Here is an 18,539-nt window from a genome sequence, read left to right on the forward strand (position 1 = left end):
TTTCTATATTCATAGGGAGGCTATTAAAAATTTTCGTAGTAATGTATTTCTCAGAATAGGAAATAAACTTATTATTATTGAGAATTCAGTCCATGCTCATATGAATTTTGTTACTCAAAGTGAGGTCAGAAATAAGTTCCGTATGATGCTCATGTAACTCCATGAATTGCCTTGTCCATACACAAAGCTATTATAAATTACAAACAATATACGAACTTACAAAAATAATTGTTTTACTTTAATATTTAATTTGATTTTCTTCTGAAGTATTAAAATATAAAGGCATATTCCAGGAAACGAACAATTGCCAGATAAACAGAAAAAGAAAAAAAAAATGTTTTATTTAACGACGCTCGCAACAGCCGAGGTTATATCAGCGTCGCTGGTGTGCCGGAATTTTGTCCCGCAGGAATTCTTTTATATGTCAGTAAATCTACTGACATGAACCTGCACCATTTAAGTGTGCTAAAATGTCATCGACCTGGTCCGGGGTCGAACCCACAACCTCGAGCACAGAAGGTCATCACTGTACCAACTACACCTCAAGCCGACAACAGAAAAAGATGTTAAATGTGAACTACCTAAGTTGAAGTGCAGAGACAATCGCATAGTTCTTCCCCAAATACCGAAAAGTTTAAAACAGTGTTAATTGCATTTTAGGTTTCACTTCCTCAACACAGGCGACGATAGAACGAAAAGATATGAGACAAATTATTGAGATATACAAGGTGATGGTAACCACTGCACCAAAATGAAACTGGTAATAAATCATGAGGAGAGATTTGAAAAATCTAAATAAGTGTTTTCTCTAACATTCACCGTTTTATAGGAAATCGTTATCTTTCTGTGACTTCTCTGACGCCTATAGTTCCGAAATGTTAAACGTTTTCATTAAATCCGTACCTAAAACCTCATACAGTGTTGAAACCCGTGAAAATATCAAATCATATGTTACGAATTTAATATCTTTCAGTTGTTAAATATTTTCATAATAACTAATTGCTATATTATATAATTAATTAAAAGTGACCTTTGCGGTCATAAAATTCTTTTTGTCTCCCATGCCTTATTTGCGAAAATACTAGTAGAAAAATGCATTGTTTTCCTTCCTTTGCGTGATAACACTCAAAAGAGGGTTTGGTAGCAAAAACATAACCCATTAGAATGTAAATAATTTCATTTAATTATCATCATCATCACCACCACCACTATAATCCTTCACGAGTATTAGATCCGATGGTCCGTTTAGGCCAGTAGTGTCAGAGTTGTAAGCTCCAAAACCGGTTGTGGAGCTAGATCGGAGCGTAAACTTGCTTATGTCTGTGTAAACACCGGAGCACGCAACAAGTCTAGTGGAGCGCTCCGCTCCGTTTAGTCTCTGTCTGACAACGCTGGTTTAGGCGAACAAATTACAAATAATAAGCTATTTATAATTCTTGTAGAATTCCGAATTTCTCCTCAGATCTAATAAAGTGTAGCAAGATGCTCTTCTACAGAAATTTCGTCTTTGCCGTGATTAATCTTGATGAATGATGAGTGTCCTTTTCGAAGATTCTAAATTTCACTACCACATAGTAGTGCTGTGTACTTAGATCGTGTGATTTTTCGAATTCTATTAGACTTGAAATTTTTATTTAACGTTTATCAAATTTGGTGAAAATTTAATTAACTTGATCTGAATTTTTATTTATATATATATTTTTTTTTCGTGTTGCTGACATCTCAGGTATTTGAACTTATTCATCTGTTATAATATTGTTTGACTATCACAATTTTGCGTAATAGTTTCTTGTTAAAAAATTTTGTCATTTTAGATTTTTTCAGCAAACATTTCCAGAGAAATATTGTTTCTAATGTGTCTTCTGGGTTAGATACGATTATCTTATCATCGATGTAAAATATAATGGATTTAATTGTGTAATATGCTGTATTAAAATCCTTTATTATTGTATAGTGCATTTGTAGACTGTTTCATAGACAACCTTGTGTGACTTGTTTAATTTCTTTCAGATGTGATAAAATTAATAATCATTAAACGAATTAAGCCGCACGAGAGTAAAACCTTTCAATGCTTAAATGCAGTTTCTTTATATGTTTCCTTTTTTTGTTGCAGATGATGAAACATGCATGGGACAACTACGTACGCTATGCATGGGGGAAGAACGAGCTCCGACCGATTAGTAAAAGAAGTCATAGTGCAAGTATCTTCGGATCCATGTCTCTCGGTGCGACGATTGTTGATGGTTTGGACACTTTGTATATAATGGGATTAGAAGAAGAGTTTAAACAAGGCCGAGATTGGATAGCTGAGAATTTTGATATCAATTCAGCAGTAAGTAAACCTATTAGCAGTTCATAAATAGATAATAACCAAACCCCGAAAATCTATCATGAACAAACGCTTCCTGTATTTTGAGAGTTATATAGAATTATGATGTCTTGTTGTGCTATTCGAAGTAGGAGTTGATTATACAGTAAGCCTATATTCTAACCGCATTTTATATTGCGTAAATACAGTAGTACCAGTCTGACAAAAATTTAATTATATTACTTTGATTATGAACTTTATTATATGAAATACCTAGCAAGAGTTGAGTTGTTTTAAATTTTTTAGTTATAACATTTAAAAATGTTATTTCGTTTGGTATTTTATACAAAACAAAATACAGAAGAATACAACACAAACACAAGAACACAAAAAATACATCACACTAACATACGAAAACAAAAACACACATAAAATTGCAACCTCATTCAAGAAATTAAACTACAACATCACATACAGAACAAATAAAACTCTACAAAAACATCTCAACACACAAACAAACAAATACAACCACACAGGCGTATACAAACTCAAATGTAACACCTGCAACAACTTCTACATAGGACAGACAGGCAGATCATTTCAAACACGTTACAAAGAACACATCACAGCCATAACAAAATTACAAAACACCTCCACGTATGCAGAACACATCACAAATGCCAACCACACCTACAGAGACATCAACATAGACATGGAAATACTACACATCCAACCAAAAAGCCAGAAACTCAACACACTAGAACAATATGAAATATACAGACAAACGAAAACACACCCCAACGATATTCTCAACACCCAACTCAATTTCAAAACACATACACTCTTTGACTCTACACTACGAACGCACTCACACAGGAAACAAGAGGCGCCAAGACCAACAACGACCAGTTCTGAAGATGACCGAAAATAGGTCGAAACATGTTAACAAGGTACGTTAAAAATTTAACACAAGAAAGTACTTACCATACATATTCCGAAAACAAAATATTTCACATATTTTTTTCTACTCGTGTCCATTGCTTTCCATCCGTCTTTTTTTTTTTAAACAGAAGTCTGGCAATTTGTCTGAATCTGTCCTATTTTCTTTTCCCTATCCTCAGTTCCATGTGCTTGTTCTGTATACACGGTTTCTCGTTAAATTTAGTCATGTAGGGGCTTAGGAATAAATCAAATTGTCGAACACGTAGAATGCAAATGATGCATTTAACACACTTGTAGATATATCGCAATTCGCATAATGAAATTAAACTCACTTGTCAGCGAAAACGAAAGAAGCCCCTCTAACAACCACCACAGCTTGTAGGCATTCATCCATTTAAGCTTAGAAGCTGATCAGGTCTCCTCAAGTGTCCTCTTCATTTCCATATCAGCTGTTCAGCGCGTGCTCCAACGTCCTTCATGCCGGACCACCCTGCAAGCTCCATGTTGCTGGCCGATCTCTCCTATTGAGATATGTAATATCTTCATTTCCGCTGAAATACTTTGAGAATGTGTCTTTGTTTTTCCCTCTCATTCCCGTTAGAAACTGCGTTTGGCAACCGTACATCAAGACTGGACATACGTAACAATACATAGCTGTTCTTAAAATATCTCAAAGGATTAAGAATTTATATAACAGAATAATTTTCAGATGCCGAAAGCTATTCCATCCAATTCTAATTCGTCTCTTCATCAAAGGGATGGTGAAAACCTGTAGTTTCAATAAAATCTTGAAATCTGTTTTTTACAGCACCACGTATTTTCTGTAATGAGAAAGTAAAATTTAGAGTTTGCACCCCCCAAAAAGAGTATTAAATATATTAGGAAACGAACACATAATCCATAAAATGTTATGGTTATTGCAACTCTTTTAGTTGCAAAATGTGACATTGTTGGTAATATTATGTATTATATATATTATGTATTATTAATCTACGTATTACTCTGTGAAGAGATTTATTAAATCTACATACTTAGGCTTCAACAAACAAAATTTGATAACTCAATCCCAAGGGAAAAAATGGAACTCTCTGCATCATAATCCACAGTTAATTCCCGATTTACCATGAAAATCGTCTGTAGCTGCATTTAGATTGGCAACAGGCCATGATTGTTTGGCCAAACACCTGCATAGAATTGGAATATATCAGTCCCCTAACTGCCCATTGTGCAACTCAAACCAAGAAATGGATTCGGAACACCTCAAAATCTGTGCTTCAGTGGCTGGTCATGACAATATCTTTGAAAAATATTGGAGTGCAAGAGGTCAAATGACTTTATTGTCAAACGCCTGGCATTAGAAAACAAAAACAACAACAACCGAGATCACATACAGTGACACTGTTTTGTTCAGCCGCGCGGTTTTCATTTTTCCGTCGTCCGCTGCTAGGAGCTTATCTGCAGCCAAGCTTTAAATTAGAGGCTTTTAAAATTAAATTTACACGAAAACCGTACACGCTATTGAAATACGCCAGATGGATAAATTATTCTTTATTAGATTTCCCAACGATATGGACAAAAATCACGATCCTATTCGCAATAGTTACCGAATAAGAGGTTGTTAAACATTTAGAAAAAAAAACTATGAACTTTCCACCAATATAAATCACTAGTACGTCCAGTAATGGAATGTGGTGCTGCATGTTGGGATCCTTACAGATTAGAACATATTAAGACACTGGAAAAGATTCAAAAACGGGCTCTTAAGTGTTGTCGGAAAAATTCACCATTAAAATGGGACACACTCACGGACAGGAGAACGCGAATTCGATTATGCGCACTGTTCAAAACATACAGAGGTGAGCCTGCCTGGAGAGAAATAAAAAATAGGTTGCAGCACCAAATTACTCTTCAAGGAACGACCACTCATATAAATTGAGGGAAAGAAGACAGAGGACGGACACTGGAAAGTTTTCTTTTCTCAATCGTAGTAGCAGGGACTGGAATGCTTTACCTGCAGACTTACTAAAGGCTTTACCAACAACCAAAAATGCATTTAAAAATAGGCTTAAGGACCTTACTAATAGACGGTAATTATACACAGTATTTAAAGGGTGTAAATGATATGTTGTTATTGAAGTGTTGTATCAGTGAAGAATTATGTTGTGTCAGTGAAGTGTGTTGTATCAGTGAAGAAGTATGTCGTGTCAGTGAAGTGTGTTGTATCAGTGAAGAAGTATGTCGTGTCAGTGAAGTGTGCTGTGTAAGTGAAACGTGTTCCTGTCAGTGAAGCTTTATAGTGCAAAGAATTTGAACAGTGAAATGTTTTTGGAGTGTTAGTGAAATCAGGATAGAATCAGTGAAATGTGTCGTAGTTCCAGTGCAGTGAGTGAGTTGACAGCGAAATGAGTGTAATGTTGAAAGGTACTTGTGCAGATATGAACATATACTCGTGGGTTTTAGTTCGATCTTAGTTTTAAGATACAAATTAGAATATTCCAAATGTTATTTTAAGTGATCGTTTCATTTAATTTAGTATATTCTCTGTTGTTATTATTATTATTTATTATTATTATTATTATTAGTATTAATTATTAGTATTATTATTAATTGTATTTTTAATTAATAAGTTTATTATTGTCATTATTGAGTGTAATTAGTTACCACTGCCACCGGGTATATACCCATTGCAGTGTGAATAAATACACACACACATGATATTATAGTTTTTTGTTACATACAACATGAGCTATTCGCTCTGAAAATCTTCAAGGCTATTTCACTTCCACTCTATATAACTATGTGATCAGGGGTTTTATTTTATCTTTAAAATTTTGCATGTTACAGGGAGCACTAACATGAAGGATAGTGGTCTATATTTATATTAGCTTTCATTGTATGTTTATTATTTTGATTAACAATATCTGTTTTATCTTGACTGTTATACTAGCACATAAAATCTGAAGGCTTTTCACTTATATTTTGAAACTCTCTTTGTGAATTGCCATGTAATACGAATCGCTGTCTCTGCCGTCGTCGACTCATTGTTATTCATGGCTGTGCCGCGATCTTGTCCGCATTTGTTTGTAGTAATTGTGCGCGTTGGCCGTAGCGTTTGTGTCACATACGTACGACTACTTGAAGCTGTGTGCTTGACAGCATTTAATTTCATGACCAAACGATTTGATAGTTGAATATGTTCTTACTTCGTAGGCCAAGTCAGTTTTATTTACCTCTTGTACTTGCAACTGAATATGTAAATGAACGTTTATAACCAGATTGGATATTTTGTTGTTTGATATATTAATTCATTCTGAGTTTTGCCTGAAAGTAATGAGCTGAAACAATTTAATTAAGAAACTGCATAAAAAAAAGTGTCGTGATGCTGTAGGAAATCTGTCTTGTCATTTTCACAGAAATATACATTTTTAGCATCTCTGATAACGAAAAAGTGGTTTTTGACATTCTGTGCACAGCAATTTCTTTTGATCTTTTGCATGGAATTTTTTGGTATTAAGTATCTGCGAGTCAATTTCTTCCAGAATAATATACACGAAATATCCTATGATGCATTTTAGTATAAAAATAACTTACCGGTGTCATACAAACACAATTGCTGCTTTGGCCTTTCAGTAGAATAAACTAAGAAATTAAATGATACTTTGTATCAAACAAAGAAAGATATCCCAAAATAAATTATTATACACATAATTATTTATCGACATCTAAGAATGAAAACCTCGTATGTCTAATTTTCTAAATTTTACAGGAGAGCAAAAAATCGACATACAAGGTTTTCGCATTTAAATAGATAGCTCGTAAGTCGGAAATTCTATATGATTTCGACATACAAGGTTTTCACATTCAAATATATGCCTCGTAAGTCGGATTTTCTATAATGACTAGAGATACGCGCTTTTCATTTTAAAATTAAAGCATAAAGAGATACGTGGTTTTCAATTTTTCTCTTTTTTCATGAAAAAAAATTAAAAGTGAAAATTTTGCAATTGTAGACCATAAGAGCATGGGCTTTCCTATAAATTTGAGTGAAAATCGCATTTTCGAAAAAAAGTCGACTTACGAGGTTTTCATTCTTAGGTGTCGTTATGCTTTTCGTTTCGATTTCACGCAAACTTTTACCGTCTTTAACACAGATAGGTAAGGATCCCTCGTTCTTAAAGATCACTTGTTAAAACACATGCTTTACGCTAGGGTGAATTTCCACAGGAGTTTTGCACTGCCTGAATAACAATACAGCTGCTTATTTCAGTAGAAAGGAATATGTGTAGAATCGCATTAACATTTTATCACTTCTGACTAACGATTTTCATAAACAGAAAAGTGATACCTGAATGGAATTTACAAATAACTTTTTTATGATTATTTTGCGGGAATTAAGGCATACATGTTCTTGACCACACAATTTAGAAATGAAGTCAAAATATGTCTTGCTTATTGGCTATAAAGAATGCCTTTTTTGTGCAGTCCAGAAAACGAAAAAAAAATCAATTCTTGTTTGTGCGCATTTTAAATACTTTCACATATATTTATCTCTTGACCAATATTTCAAGAAAATAAATTATAGGTGGTAATGTCATTAGTAACATGATAGAGTAATTAAATTGTTGCGAAAGTTCAAAACGTATATTGAGAATTATTTATTTATTTTATATTCTCTTATAGGCCTATTAATATTATATCTGAACTGCGACCGAACACGAGCGCTGCTCATTCGGTCTCAAATTTTGTTAATACTACTGTATCTCCTGTTTTATATTGTTTGTATTATTTTATTTCTATTTCTCTTGTTTATTTGTAATTATATTCTTTATTCTGTATATTTAAATTTAAATCAATAAAAATAAATAAAAAAGTAAATAAATAAAATAAATATGATCTAGAATTCGTGTGTAATCTTTGTGGCACCGTTTTTTCTCTCAGAGTTTCTTGAGTGATGTTTACAAAATATCAGAATGAATATTTAAGTCTTGCTGTTAGCTAGATTTTAATGTAGAATTTTCTACAGTTTAGTATTCGTAATATAACAAGGAAGAAATATAAAAATCGTGGACACCATCGAAGATATGTCATTAAACAATGAACGCCATTAAAATAATGCTGATACTCTTACGATATCACAGTAATCCGGAGTAATTATCGGAATTAGTCTGTAAAAAGTGAACCCCTTTGCATTAGATGACATATGTAGAATTCATGTGATCAAATAATTCTATTGACTAAGTGTGGGTTCTTTCTTATGTTCGTAAACTCTTCAAAATTGACTTTATTTCACGAATATGTAAACAAATTAAACTGTGATAATATAACTTTCAAATATTAGTTTTAAAAACGTTAAAATAATGTAAGTTATACGAGTATGTTTAATTAAATTACAAGAATGAAAGAAATAATTAAAAAATGTATATGTCCAATTAGTATAAACATTTTTTCAGAATAGAGTCACAGTTAATTTCACTTGAACGTTACAACTGTAGACCAATAGAAAGATCAAGGAAGCGCTGGAGGAATCAGTGAGATAGCATTTAATTTTGTGAAGATGGAACATGTTAGTAGATCTAAGCAATAGTGATGATTAATAGAAATATTGAATATCTGTTCCTTATGGCTATATATTCCACATGATTAATGTATGATAAATGAAATAAAGTTTCTGATGAACGTTATTGAACAATATATATAATATAAATTTAGCTTCCCTTATGAAAAGGTTGCCAGACCTGACAAAGCGTATTACATATAATTTGGAAACAAACCTAAAAGGTAAAATGATATACATTTGAAACGGTTAGGGAATCGAATATAAAAAATGTCAGAAAAATTTACACCTAAGTAGCGTTTGTGCTCATTTACAGTTAAGAAAGGGGGAAAAAATATCATCAGATTGGATAGAATGTTTTGAATGCCATATACTGCGAGAAAAATAATAGTACGGATTTACTGGAATTGATATCTAAACTAATCAACAGCCATCGGTTAAGATAACTTGAAATTTCCATTATCACTCCCATACAAATGATTTCTCAATATCTGAACCGATCCTTTGAGGGCACTAATGGCTATTTCCTTCACAATGCTGTGTGTTAGGCCCAGGTTTTTACATTTGTTGACAACTAGTCAACTACGTAATTTACCACCAAAATGTATAATATTAACACAATGAAGTAGTTATTACTTGTTCAGTAACATTCATCACTGATTACATGTGTTAAAAGAATGTGTCCAAGAATGAAGAAATAAAGTTATTATTTGTAGCCTATAACTTACGGTTGACCTGGTTGGCGAGTTGGTATAGCGCTGGCCTTCTATGCCCAAGGTTGCGGGTTCGATCCCGGGCCAGGTCGATGGCATTTAAGTGTGCTTAAATTCGACAGGCTCATGTCAGTAGATTTACTGGCATGTAAAAAGAACTCCTGCGGGACAAAATTCGGCTCATCCGGCGACGCTGATATAACCTCTGCAGTTGCGAGCGTTGTTAAATAAAACATAACATTTAACATTTATAACTTACGTAGGCATTAAAATCCTAATTTGTATAAACGTTTTAAAATCTCAGATAGTAACATTTCTCTCTGCAATTTTAAGGTATAAACTCCTTTTTAAGAATGTAAGCCTAGTACTGGTGTAACTGAAATGTCTTCAATTACAATTGATAACATATTTGTAAAATAAATTAACATGATGTTTTATTACAATTCGAAATAAATTTGAATCTTATTTTAAAAGTCACATACTTTGTAACATTAATTGATTCGGAAAAAAATTGACTATTGTGAGTGAGAATGCGTTATTACTCTATTGAACATGACTTGGCTTTAAAATTAGATTAGGTTGCCTTCTGTTCGATATTTAATTTACTACAGCCAGTTGCAGAAAATCAGTTGCAACTGTAATAAATTCTTTGTTACTATACTTACAGATACCGATGCACTAGGTACTTCTGTTTGCGAAACAGTTAAGGTACGGTCACACGTCGCTACTTTTGCAGCGCTACTTTTATACTGCAGCTGCAAAAGTTGCGTGTCGTGTTCACACGTAAGCCAAAAGTAGCGCGCTGCACGCTACTTTTCGTGCTGCGCAACCCGAGTGCTGCAAAAGTTGCAACTGGAGGTTGCGAGTCTGTTCACACGCAAGGCGCTACTTTTGCAGCCGCAGTCATACTGCAGGTTTCCATCTCCGTATTGACTTCTCAATGTACATTTTGTGGTTATGTTCGCATTATTAAGAAACTCATGCGAAAGCTTCCTTATCTATTATTTGCTTTTCTGTCGAGTCTAGTATTCAGAAATTGACATTAGTTTTATTATAAAGCTTTTAAAAACGCCTATATACTTAAATGATAACCAACAGTATATTCTCGTAATCAATGTTGGCAACCCTCCTGTTTGGAACTACGCTACGGAAAATTAAAAAAATGAATTATATCGTTACCAATTATGCTGTGTTGTGTATTTAATAACTGTTACAAATAATTTATTTTCATCACATTTAACATTAAAATATATCCAAACAATAAAAGTATCATTGGCACATTTGGGTGGTAACACTGGTTGCAACCGCAGCAAAAGTTTCAACAAAACCGATATCAAAAATGCTGCGGCTGCAACCCTAAGAACCCTGTTCACACGTCGCTACTTTTAAGTTGCGCGCAGCATGGAAAAGTAACGAGCAGCAGGTTCGGCAGCCGCTACTTTTCGGGTTGCACCGTTGTTCACACGTCGCAGTACGAAAGTTGCACAGTTTTTTGTACTGCAGCGCTGCAAAAGTAGCGACGTGTGATCGTACCTTAAATGATAACCAACAGTATATTCACGTAATCAATGTTGGCAACCCTCCTGTTTGGAACTACGCTACGGAAAATTTAAAAAATGAATTATATCGTCACCAATTATGCTCAGACTGTGTTGTGTATTTAATAACTCTTACAAATAATTTATTTTCATCACATTTAACATTAAAATATATCCAAACAATAAAAGTATCATTGGCACATTTGGGTGGTAACACTGATTGCAACCGCAGCAAAAGTTTCAACAAAACCAATATCAAAAATGCTGCGGCTGCAACCCTGAGAACCCTGTTCACACGTCGCTACTTTTAAGTTGCGCGCAGCATGGAAAAGTAGCGGGCAGCAGGGTCGGCAGCCGCTACTTTTCGGGTTGCACCGTTGTTCACACGTCGCAGTACAAGATTGGCGCAGTTTTTTGTACTGCAGCGCTGCAAAAGTAGCGACGTGTGACCGTACCTTAATGCTCATAAATTTGTTTTATTTTTCTTTATCTGCATTGAAATGAATTATTATTCTCTTAGTTTGAGTGCAAGTGTGTAAGATGTTCATTATTTCTGTGGTCTTTATGTTGATTTATATGTTAAATATGTGAATTCTGTTTTATTACAGACCACCGATCTGTCAGTATTTGAGACAAATATTCGTTTCATTGGTGGTCTTCTAACCTGCTTTGCTCTGACTGGAGATGTTATGTTTCGGGACAAAGCCGAACAGATTGCTAAGAAGCTGCTGCCTGCATTCCAGACCCAGACTGGTATTCCTCATTCCCTTATCAACATCAAGACAGGGGTAATGTGGTCATATTTTGTTTAAAGTAGTTAGCTCAAATACATCTTGAAATGTTTGCTTATTAGTGAATTAATTTCAGAATTATTAAATTCAAGAATCTGTTGGTTTTAGGAAATTGACGTTCAGGAACCAGATAATAAATTGTCACATTGTGAAGTTTCTGTTTCTTACTTAGGGAATTAAATTAAGAAGTAGATGATGAGAACTATTGCATTTTCCCAAATAGTTACAATAGTACATTTTGCAATGAGCCTATAATGGTAGTAATTAAGACGCGAGTATGTTTGTTTATGAAACGAGCGCAAGCGAGTTTCATAATTTTCATACGATCGTCTTAATTACCATTATAGGCAAGTTTCATACGACTTTTTATGCTCGACCATATTTCTAACTTGAAATTATTCATAAGTATTCATGTTATGGTTATGTAAGTGAGGAGCGGAACTGACCTTCTAAATTGTGAGATGTGCGCAGATGCGAAAGTATTGATTTCTTCCGAGGAACGAATGTCATTTACCTTGATACAATCTAGAGAATAACATGAAGATTAGTCTTGATATAACCCGGAAATTGATTTAGAATTGAAAAACGAGATGACAAATTGAATTTATTTGAATATTATTTACAATTAACGCTAATTATTATAGTAACAGAACATAACCTTCTGCGACAGTATTGGATTTCCAGCCTCCGTGACTTTTCGCTAATTGTCTTTCGATTGCATATCCGAGAATAATCAATACTTGCGGTTTTTTAATGGTACAATGGTGATTTCTCATTGGCTGAACAACTGAATTATAATGAATAGGTGTACTTTAATGAGGTGCATTAAAGGGCTACTACCAGGTGTATAATTACTACATTTCGGCATGGTCGAGCATAAAAACTAATAATGTAATCTTTTAATGATTTACCCAATTCTGATATGGATGGAGAAGAATTGCTTGAAAAACCAATAATTTGTATGCATGTCCAAATTGAGATATTCATGAATCACTAAATTATAATATAATAGATAATAACTTAATTAAAGTATGTTCTAATGTGAGTTGTGAGTGCAACATTGAAAATTGTAATAACTATTGTTATAGTGGCTCTTATACATTATTTAATACTTTTCAGATTTGAAATACATAACAAATTTACTATGATTTAGTATGTTTCAAGAGATTGTCATTATTGGCTATTTTGTCTGTTGAATGTGATTAGACTTTAAAATTAGAGTAGTCTTGAGTTAAAGATTAATTTAGTACCACTAATTGCAGAAAAATGACATGTAGTGATACAATCATACTTCATGCAACTTGTTCACTAAATGCTTTGTTACAGTTTATGCCAATGATTTGTTAGTTAAAAGTTTGTTTGCTTATGTTCATTATGTGTGACTTTTGCCTCAAGTTACTGACTGAACCATATGTGTGACCATATATTTACAGGCAAGCAAGAATTATGGTTGGGCGAGTGGAGGTTGCAGTATCTTATCAGAAATAGGGACGCTGCATCTTGAGTTTGCATACTTGTCAGATGTAACTGGTGACCCAGTGTACCGTGCCAAAGTTGATCATATTCGGCGTGTGATTCAGAGTATGGACAAACCTCGTGGACTTTATCCTAATTACATTAATCCAAAAACTGGCAAGTGGGGGCAACGTAAGTACATAAATTTAGACATACTCATAGATTTGTGACATTACAATTATTTTGACACTTTTTACATAACACGAAATATTTATGGGTGGTAGTAAGATATGTAAATTCATATTTTACATAGAATTGTCTGTGAGCATAAGGGAGGAAATTTGATCCTGGGCAGAGAGAAAGATTATTCTTTTTTGCTCTAGGATCCAATTTTGGTAACTTCATTATTAGTATTCCCATATTAATTATTTATTTAATTTTCTCCATTCTAATATAATTGAATTGAACCAGTTGTTTTTCTCGAAACCTTACATTTAAAATTTTTAAATTTATTTTCATTCAGTTATTTTCATAGAAAGGCAATGTTTCTGATACTGAAATTCAAATTTCATAGTCCTCTGGTCATGGTCATGTAAGCTGTTCCAACATAAAAATATTATCCATTTTGAATCTTGTGTACACCACTTTTAACACTTGAATATAATTAATTGATTAACTAGTGGACTTACTCGTGTTAAATACACAACACAAACACAAGAACACAAGAAATACATCACACTAACATATGAAAACAAAAGCACACATAAGATCGCATCTTCATTCAGAAAACAGAAATACAACATAACATACAGAACAGAAAACACACTACAAAGACATCTCAACACACAAAAAACACAAACAAATAAATACAACCGCACAGGTGTATACAAACTCACATGTAATAGTTGCGACAAGTTCTACATAGGACAGACAGGCAGATCATTCCATCACGCTACAAAGAACACATTAAAGCTATAACCAGAGGACACAATACATCTACATATGCCGATCACATAACCAATACTAACCATACATACAATAACATAAATACGGACATGGAAATCCTACACATATAACCCAAGAACCAAAAACTCAACACACTAGAACAATACGAAATATACAAACACACTAAAATACACCCCGATCAAATTCTCAACACACAGATCAATTTCAGTACACACACTATTTGACTCCACTTTTCAACAATCAAACGCACCCACACAACAGGCAGAGAAGTACGAGATGACGCCGAGATCTAGTAGGCTCTGAGGATGGTGTGATGGAGCACCGAAACAGCTGTAAGCCGCACAGACTTACATAATTAACACGAGTAAGTCCGCTAGTTAATCAATTAATTATATTCAAGTGTTAAAAGTGGTGTACACAAGATTCAAAATGGATAATATTTTTATGTTGGAACAGCTTACATGACCATGACCAGAGGACTATGAAATTTGAATTTCAGTATCAGAAACATTGCCTTTCTATGAAAATAACTGAATGAAAATAAATTTAAAAATTTTAAATGTAAGCTTTCGAGAAAAACAACTGGTTCAATTCAATTATATTAGAATGGAGAAAATTAAATAAATAATTAATATGGGAATACTAATAATGAAGTTACCAAAATTGGATCCTAGAGCAAAAAAGAATAATCTTTCTCTCTGCTAGCTCATCAATTAATGAAAAATATTAGTCAAAAACTTGTAAATGAATGATAATCAAAACAGATATAATATGAAGAAGAAGAAGAAGAAGAAGATTATTATTATTATTATTATTATTATTATTATTATTATTATTATTATTATTATTATTATTATTATTATATGTTTATTTACAGAAAGCCTGTTATAGTGTCTTAAATAATAAATTAGAACTTTTTTTTATTTATCTGACTCAGATTAGCATTTTTATGTTTCTAAGGATGATACTAATAAACAGAGACTGCATTTTGTTTTTGTTAAATTAAATATGAATGAAAACATGTGTCATTCATTAAATGCAGTTTCAGATAATTTCGAATTTTTTAAAAACATGAGAATTTCACGACTCATTCATGTTGTTTTGTTAATGATGATGTAGCACATAAGGGTGAATGTTTTACAGGTGTAATACCTTTCTGTCATCAAAATTGTGTAAAGTAACATAGGGTAAAATATACTTTCATTTTTACGAGCAGTGATCATCACGTAAATTATTAAGTGAAGTAGCGATTTCTCTTTATTAGGAATTAAAAAAAATTATGTGGAAATGTATTTTATACTGGTACGTAACTTCTCTTTACAGATCACATGTCCATGGGAGGTCTTGGAGACAGTTTCTACGAATACTTGTTGAAGGCATGGTTGCAGTCAGGTCGAGAAGACCAGGAAGCTCGTCAGATGTATGATGATGCCATCCACTATGTTCTAACACACATGCTGAAAGTATCACCTGGTGGGCTCACATACATCTCAGACATGAAGTTCGACCGACTGGAGCACAAAATGGACCACCTGGCATGTTTCTCAGGTCACTGGTTTTCTATTATATTTGTTCTTTTTATTTCTCATAATACGAGTTAATAAAGGTAAAGTATTATGATGCGGCAAAAGGTGAATCTGAGATTTTCACATAAATGAAGTATTTTTTATACCGAGAAAGTGGCCCATCTGTCTGTCTGTGTACTGTGATTTCTTTTAAATGACCAAATTAATTTTGTTGATATTCATTACCTTATGCATCAAAGCAATCAGCATAGATACATGTGAAATGTATTCGTTTTACTAAAAAATTAGGATGTACTCGTAATTGAATCGTACTCTTTTCTTTTCATAATTTTGTTTCTTACACAAGATAAAGTAATAAAATAGTCAGTATTTCTCCAAATATTTTTGTGCAAAAACAAGTTATTATTTACGTATTTTTAGCTCAGTAGAGGACTTCTTTAATCAAAATAATCCTTAAAACAGACGAAAGACATGAATAAATGGGCAACATTGTTGTTGTTGTTGTCATTATTATTATTATTATTATTATTATTATTATTATTATTATTATTATTATTATTATTATTATTATTATTATTATTATCTGTATAGTTCATTTTCTGTTGGATGCTTTTCCAATTCACTGCGGGGTAAAGCAAGGAGATGCACTATCACCTTTACTTTTTAACTTCACTCTAGAATATGCCATTAGGAAAGTCCAGGATAACAGAGAGGGTTTGGAATTGAACGGGTTACATCAGCTTTTTGTCTATGCGGATGACGTGAATATGTTAGGAGAAAATACACAAACGATTAGAGAAAACACGGAAATTTTACTTGAAGCAAGTAAAGAGATAGGTTTGGAAGTAAATCTCGAAAAGACAAAGTATATGATTATGTCTCGTGACGAGAATATTGTACGAAATGGAAATATAAAAATTGGAAATTTATCCTGTGAAGAGGTGGAAAAATTCAAATACCTAGGAGCAACAATAACTAATATAAATGATACTCGCGAGGAAATTAAACACAGAATAAATATGGGAAATGCCTGTTATTATTCGGTTGAGAAGCTTTTGTCATCCAGAGGGATGAAGTTACAGGAGATGGAGAAAGTTACACAACGCAGAACTCCACGCATTGTATTCTTCACCTGACAATTAGAAACATTAAATCCAGACATTTGAGATGGGCAGGGCATGTAGCATGTATGGGTGAATCAAGAAATTCATATAGAGTGTTAGTTGGAAGGCGGAGGGAAAAGACCTTTGGGGAGGCCGAAATGTAAATGGGATGATAATATTAAAATGGATTTGAGGAAGGTGGGATATGATTGTAGAAACTGGATTGATCTTGCTCAGGATAGGGACTGATGGCGAGCTTTTGTGAGGGCGGCAATTATGTGAGGGTTCCTTAAAAGCCATAAGTATTATCATTATTATTATAATTATTAATATTATCATTATCATTAAACTCATCATCATCATCATCATCATCATTATTATTATTACCGTATTTACTCGAATATTTCACGCACTTTTTTCCCGCAATTTCGATCTATAAATTAAGGGTGCGTGAATTAAGCTAGGAATTTCACAAGCTGGTATTTTTAAGGGTAAAAATAACACAACTACGCAGTTCCCTTACATATCCTAGTAACTTGTCTTCAAGATCAGGGAATTTTCCACTTTTTGGCCCACGAAATGCTTTCCTTGATGCATTTGTTTCTTGAAGAGCTTGTTTTTGTTTCCTCCAGTAGCGAATATTAAATTCTGGAACTGTGAATTCACGCCCAGCTGCTCTGTAGCCATGTGTTTCTGCATACGCAATAACTTTTAATTTGAAGGACGCAGTATGACTCGAATATCGGGATTTACCATTCATTGTTAAAACTTTTAACAGACGGCTTTTGACAGGTTTCCCTTTTCGAGTCTCAAACTCAACTGATGCGATCCAACACAAAGGTTTCAAACCACCCCCATTCAAATGGTAGGGGGGGGGCACTACCTTATGCCAGTATTTTTAAAGGACTTTCATAGACGAGAAGGGTGCGCCTGTAACAGGTAGCTGTCCGATCCCAAATACTGCTATGCACTCTCTCGTTACGGCATTTAAGATACCGTACATTCAGGGCTCCTCAACATAACACACCTCATTACTTCATGTTTCAGTATGTACTTGTTACAGTATTTCACGAATATTAAATGCGTGAAATATACGAGGAAATGAATTTATTAAATTATATAGTAAATAATTTGGGTGCGTGAAATATGCGATGGCGTGAATTACGCGAGTAAATACGGTATTATTGTTATTATTATTATTAGTATTATTATTATTATTATTATTGTTGTTGTTGTTATTAAAAGTAAATCTGTATTTTCAATTATTATTAATATTGCCTGCGAAATTAATAGATGTGCTCTTTTCAGGTGGTATGATAGGATTGGGAGCTCACACATTGAAAAATGACCTGTCAAAACGCTACATGTCAATAGCTGATGCTATTACCAATACTTGCCATGAGTCATATGATCGCACAGCAACCAAACTGGGACCTGAAGCATTCCGTTTCACAGAAGCTATTGAGGCTAAAGCACTCAAGAGCAGTGAAAAATATTACATTCTCCGGCCAGAAGTGATAGAGTCGTACTTCATCATGTGGAGACTGACGAAAGAGCAGAAGTATCGTGACTGGGGCTGGGAAGCCGTCCAGGTAAGCTGCATACTGTCATAATATTTAATTTCCGATGTATGTCGTCTTTTC

The 18,539-nt window shown here is 33.6% G+C and overlaps 1 protein-coding gene across 5 annotated transcripts in view; it reads left to right on the forward strand.

The window, feature by feature from the left end:
- The window catches only part of alpha-Man-Ia (alpha-Mannosidase class I a), a 333,187-nt gene that overhangs the window by 275,607 nt on the left and 39,041 nt on the right, over nt 1–18,539 (forward strand). For all 5 annotated transcript variants that reach the window (XM_069844455.1, XM_069844456.1, XM_069844457.1 and 2 more), the window contains 5 exons: nt 2,114–2,332; nt 11,664–11,843; nt 13,280–13,493; nt 15,591–15,815; nt 18,205–18,488. In XM_069844455.1, the coding sequence (XP_069700556.1) occupies nt 2,114–2,332; nt 11,664–11,843; nt 13,280–13,493; nt 15,591–15,815; nt 18,205–18,488 (1,122 nt within the window). The remainder of the gene's footprint in view (nt 1–2,113; nt 2,333–11,663; nt 11,844–13,279; nt 13,494–15,590; nt 15,816–18,204; nt 18,489–18,539) is intronic.

Source organism: Periplaneta americana, chromosome 13 (genome assembly GCF_040183065.1).
Source record: "Periplaneta americana isolate PAMFEO1 chromosome 13, P.americana_PAMFEO1_priV1, whole genome shotgun sequence".
Classification (NCBI taxonomy): domain Eukaryota; kingdom Metazoa; phylum Arthropoda; class Insecta; order Blattodea; family Blattidae; genus Periplaneta; species Periplaneta americana.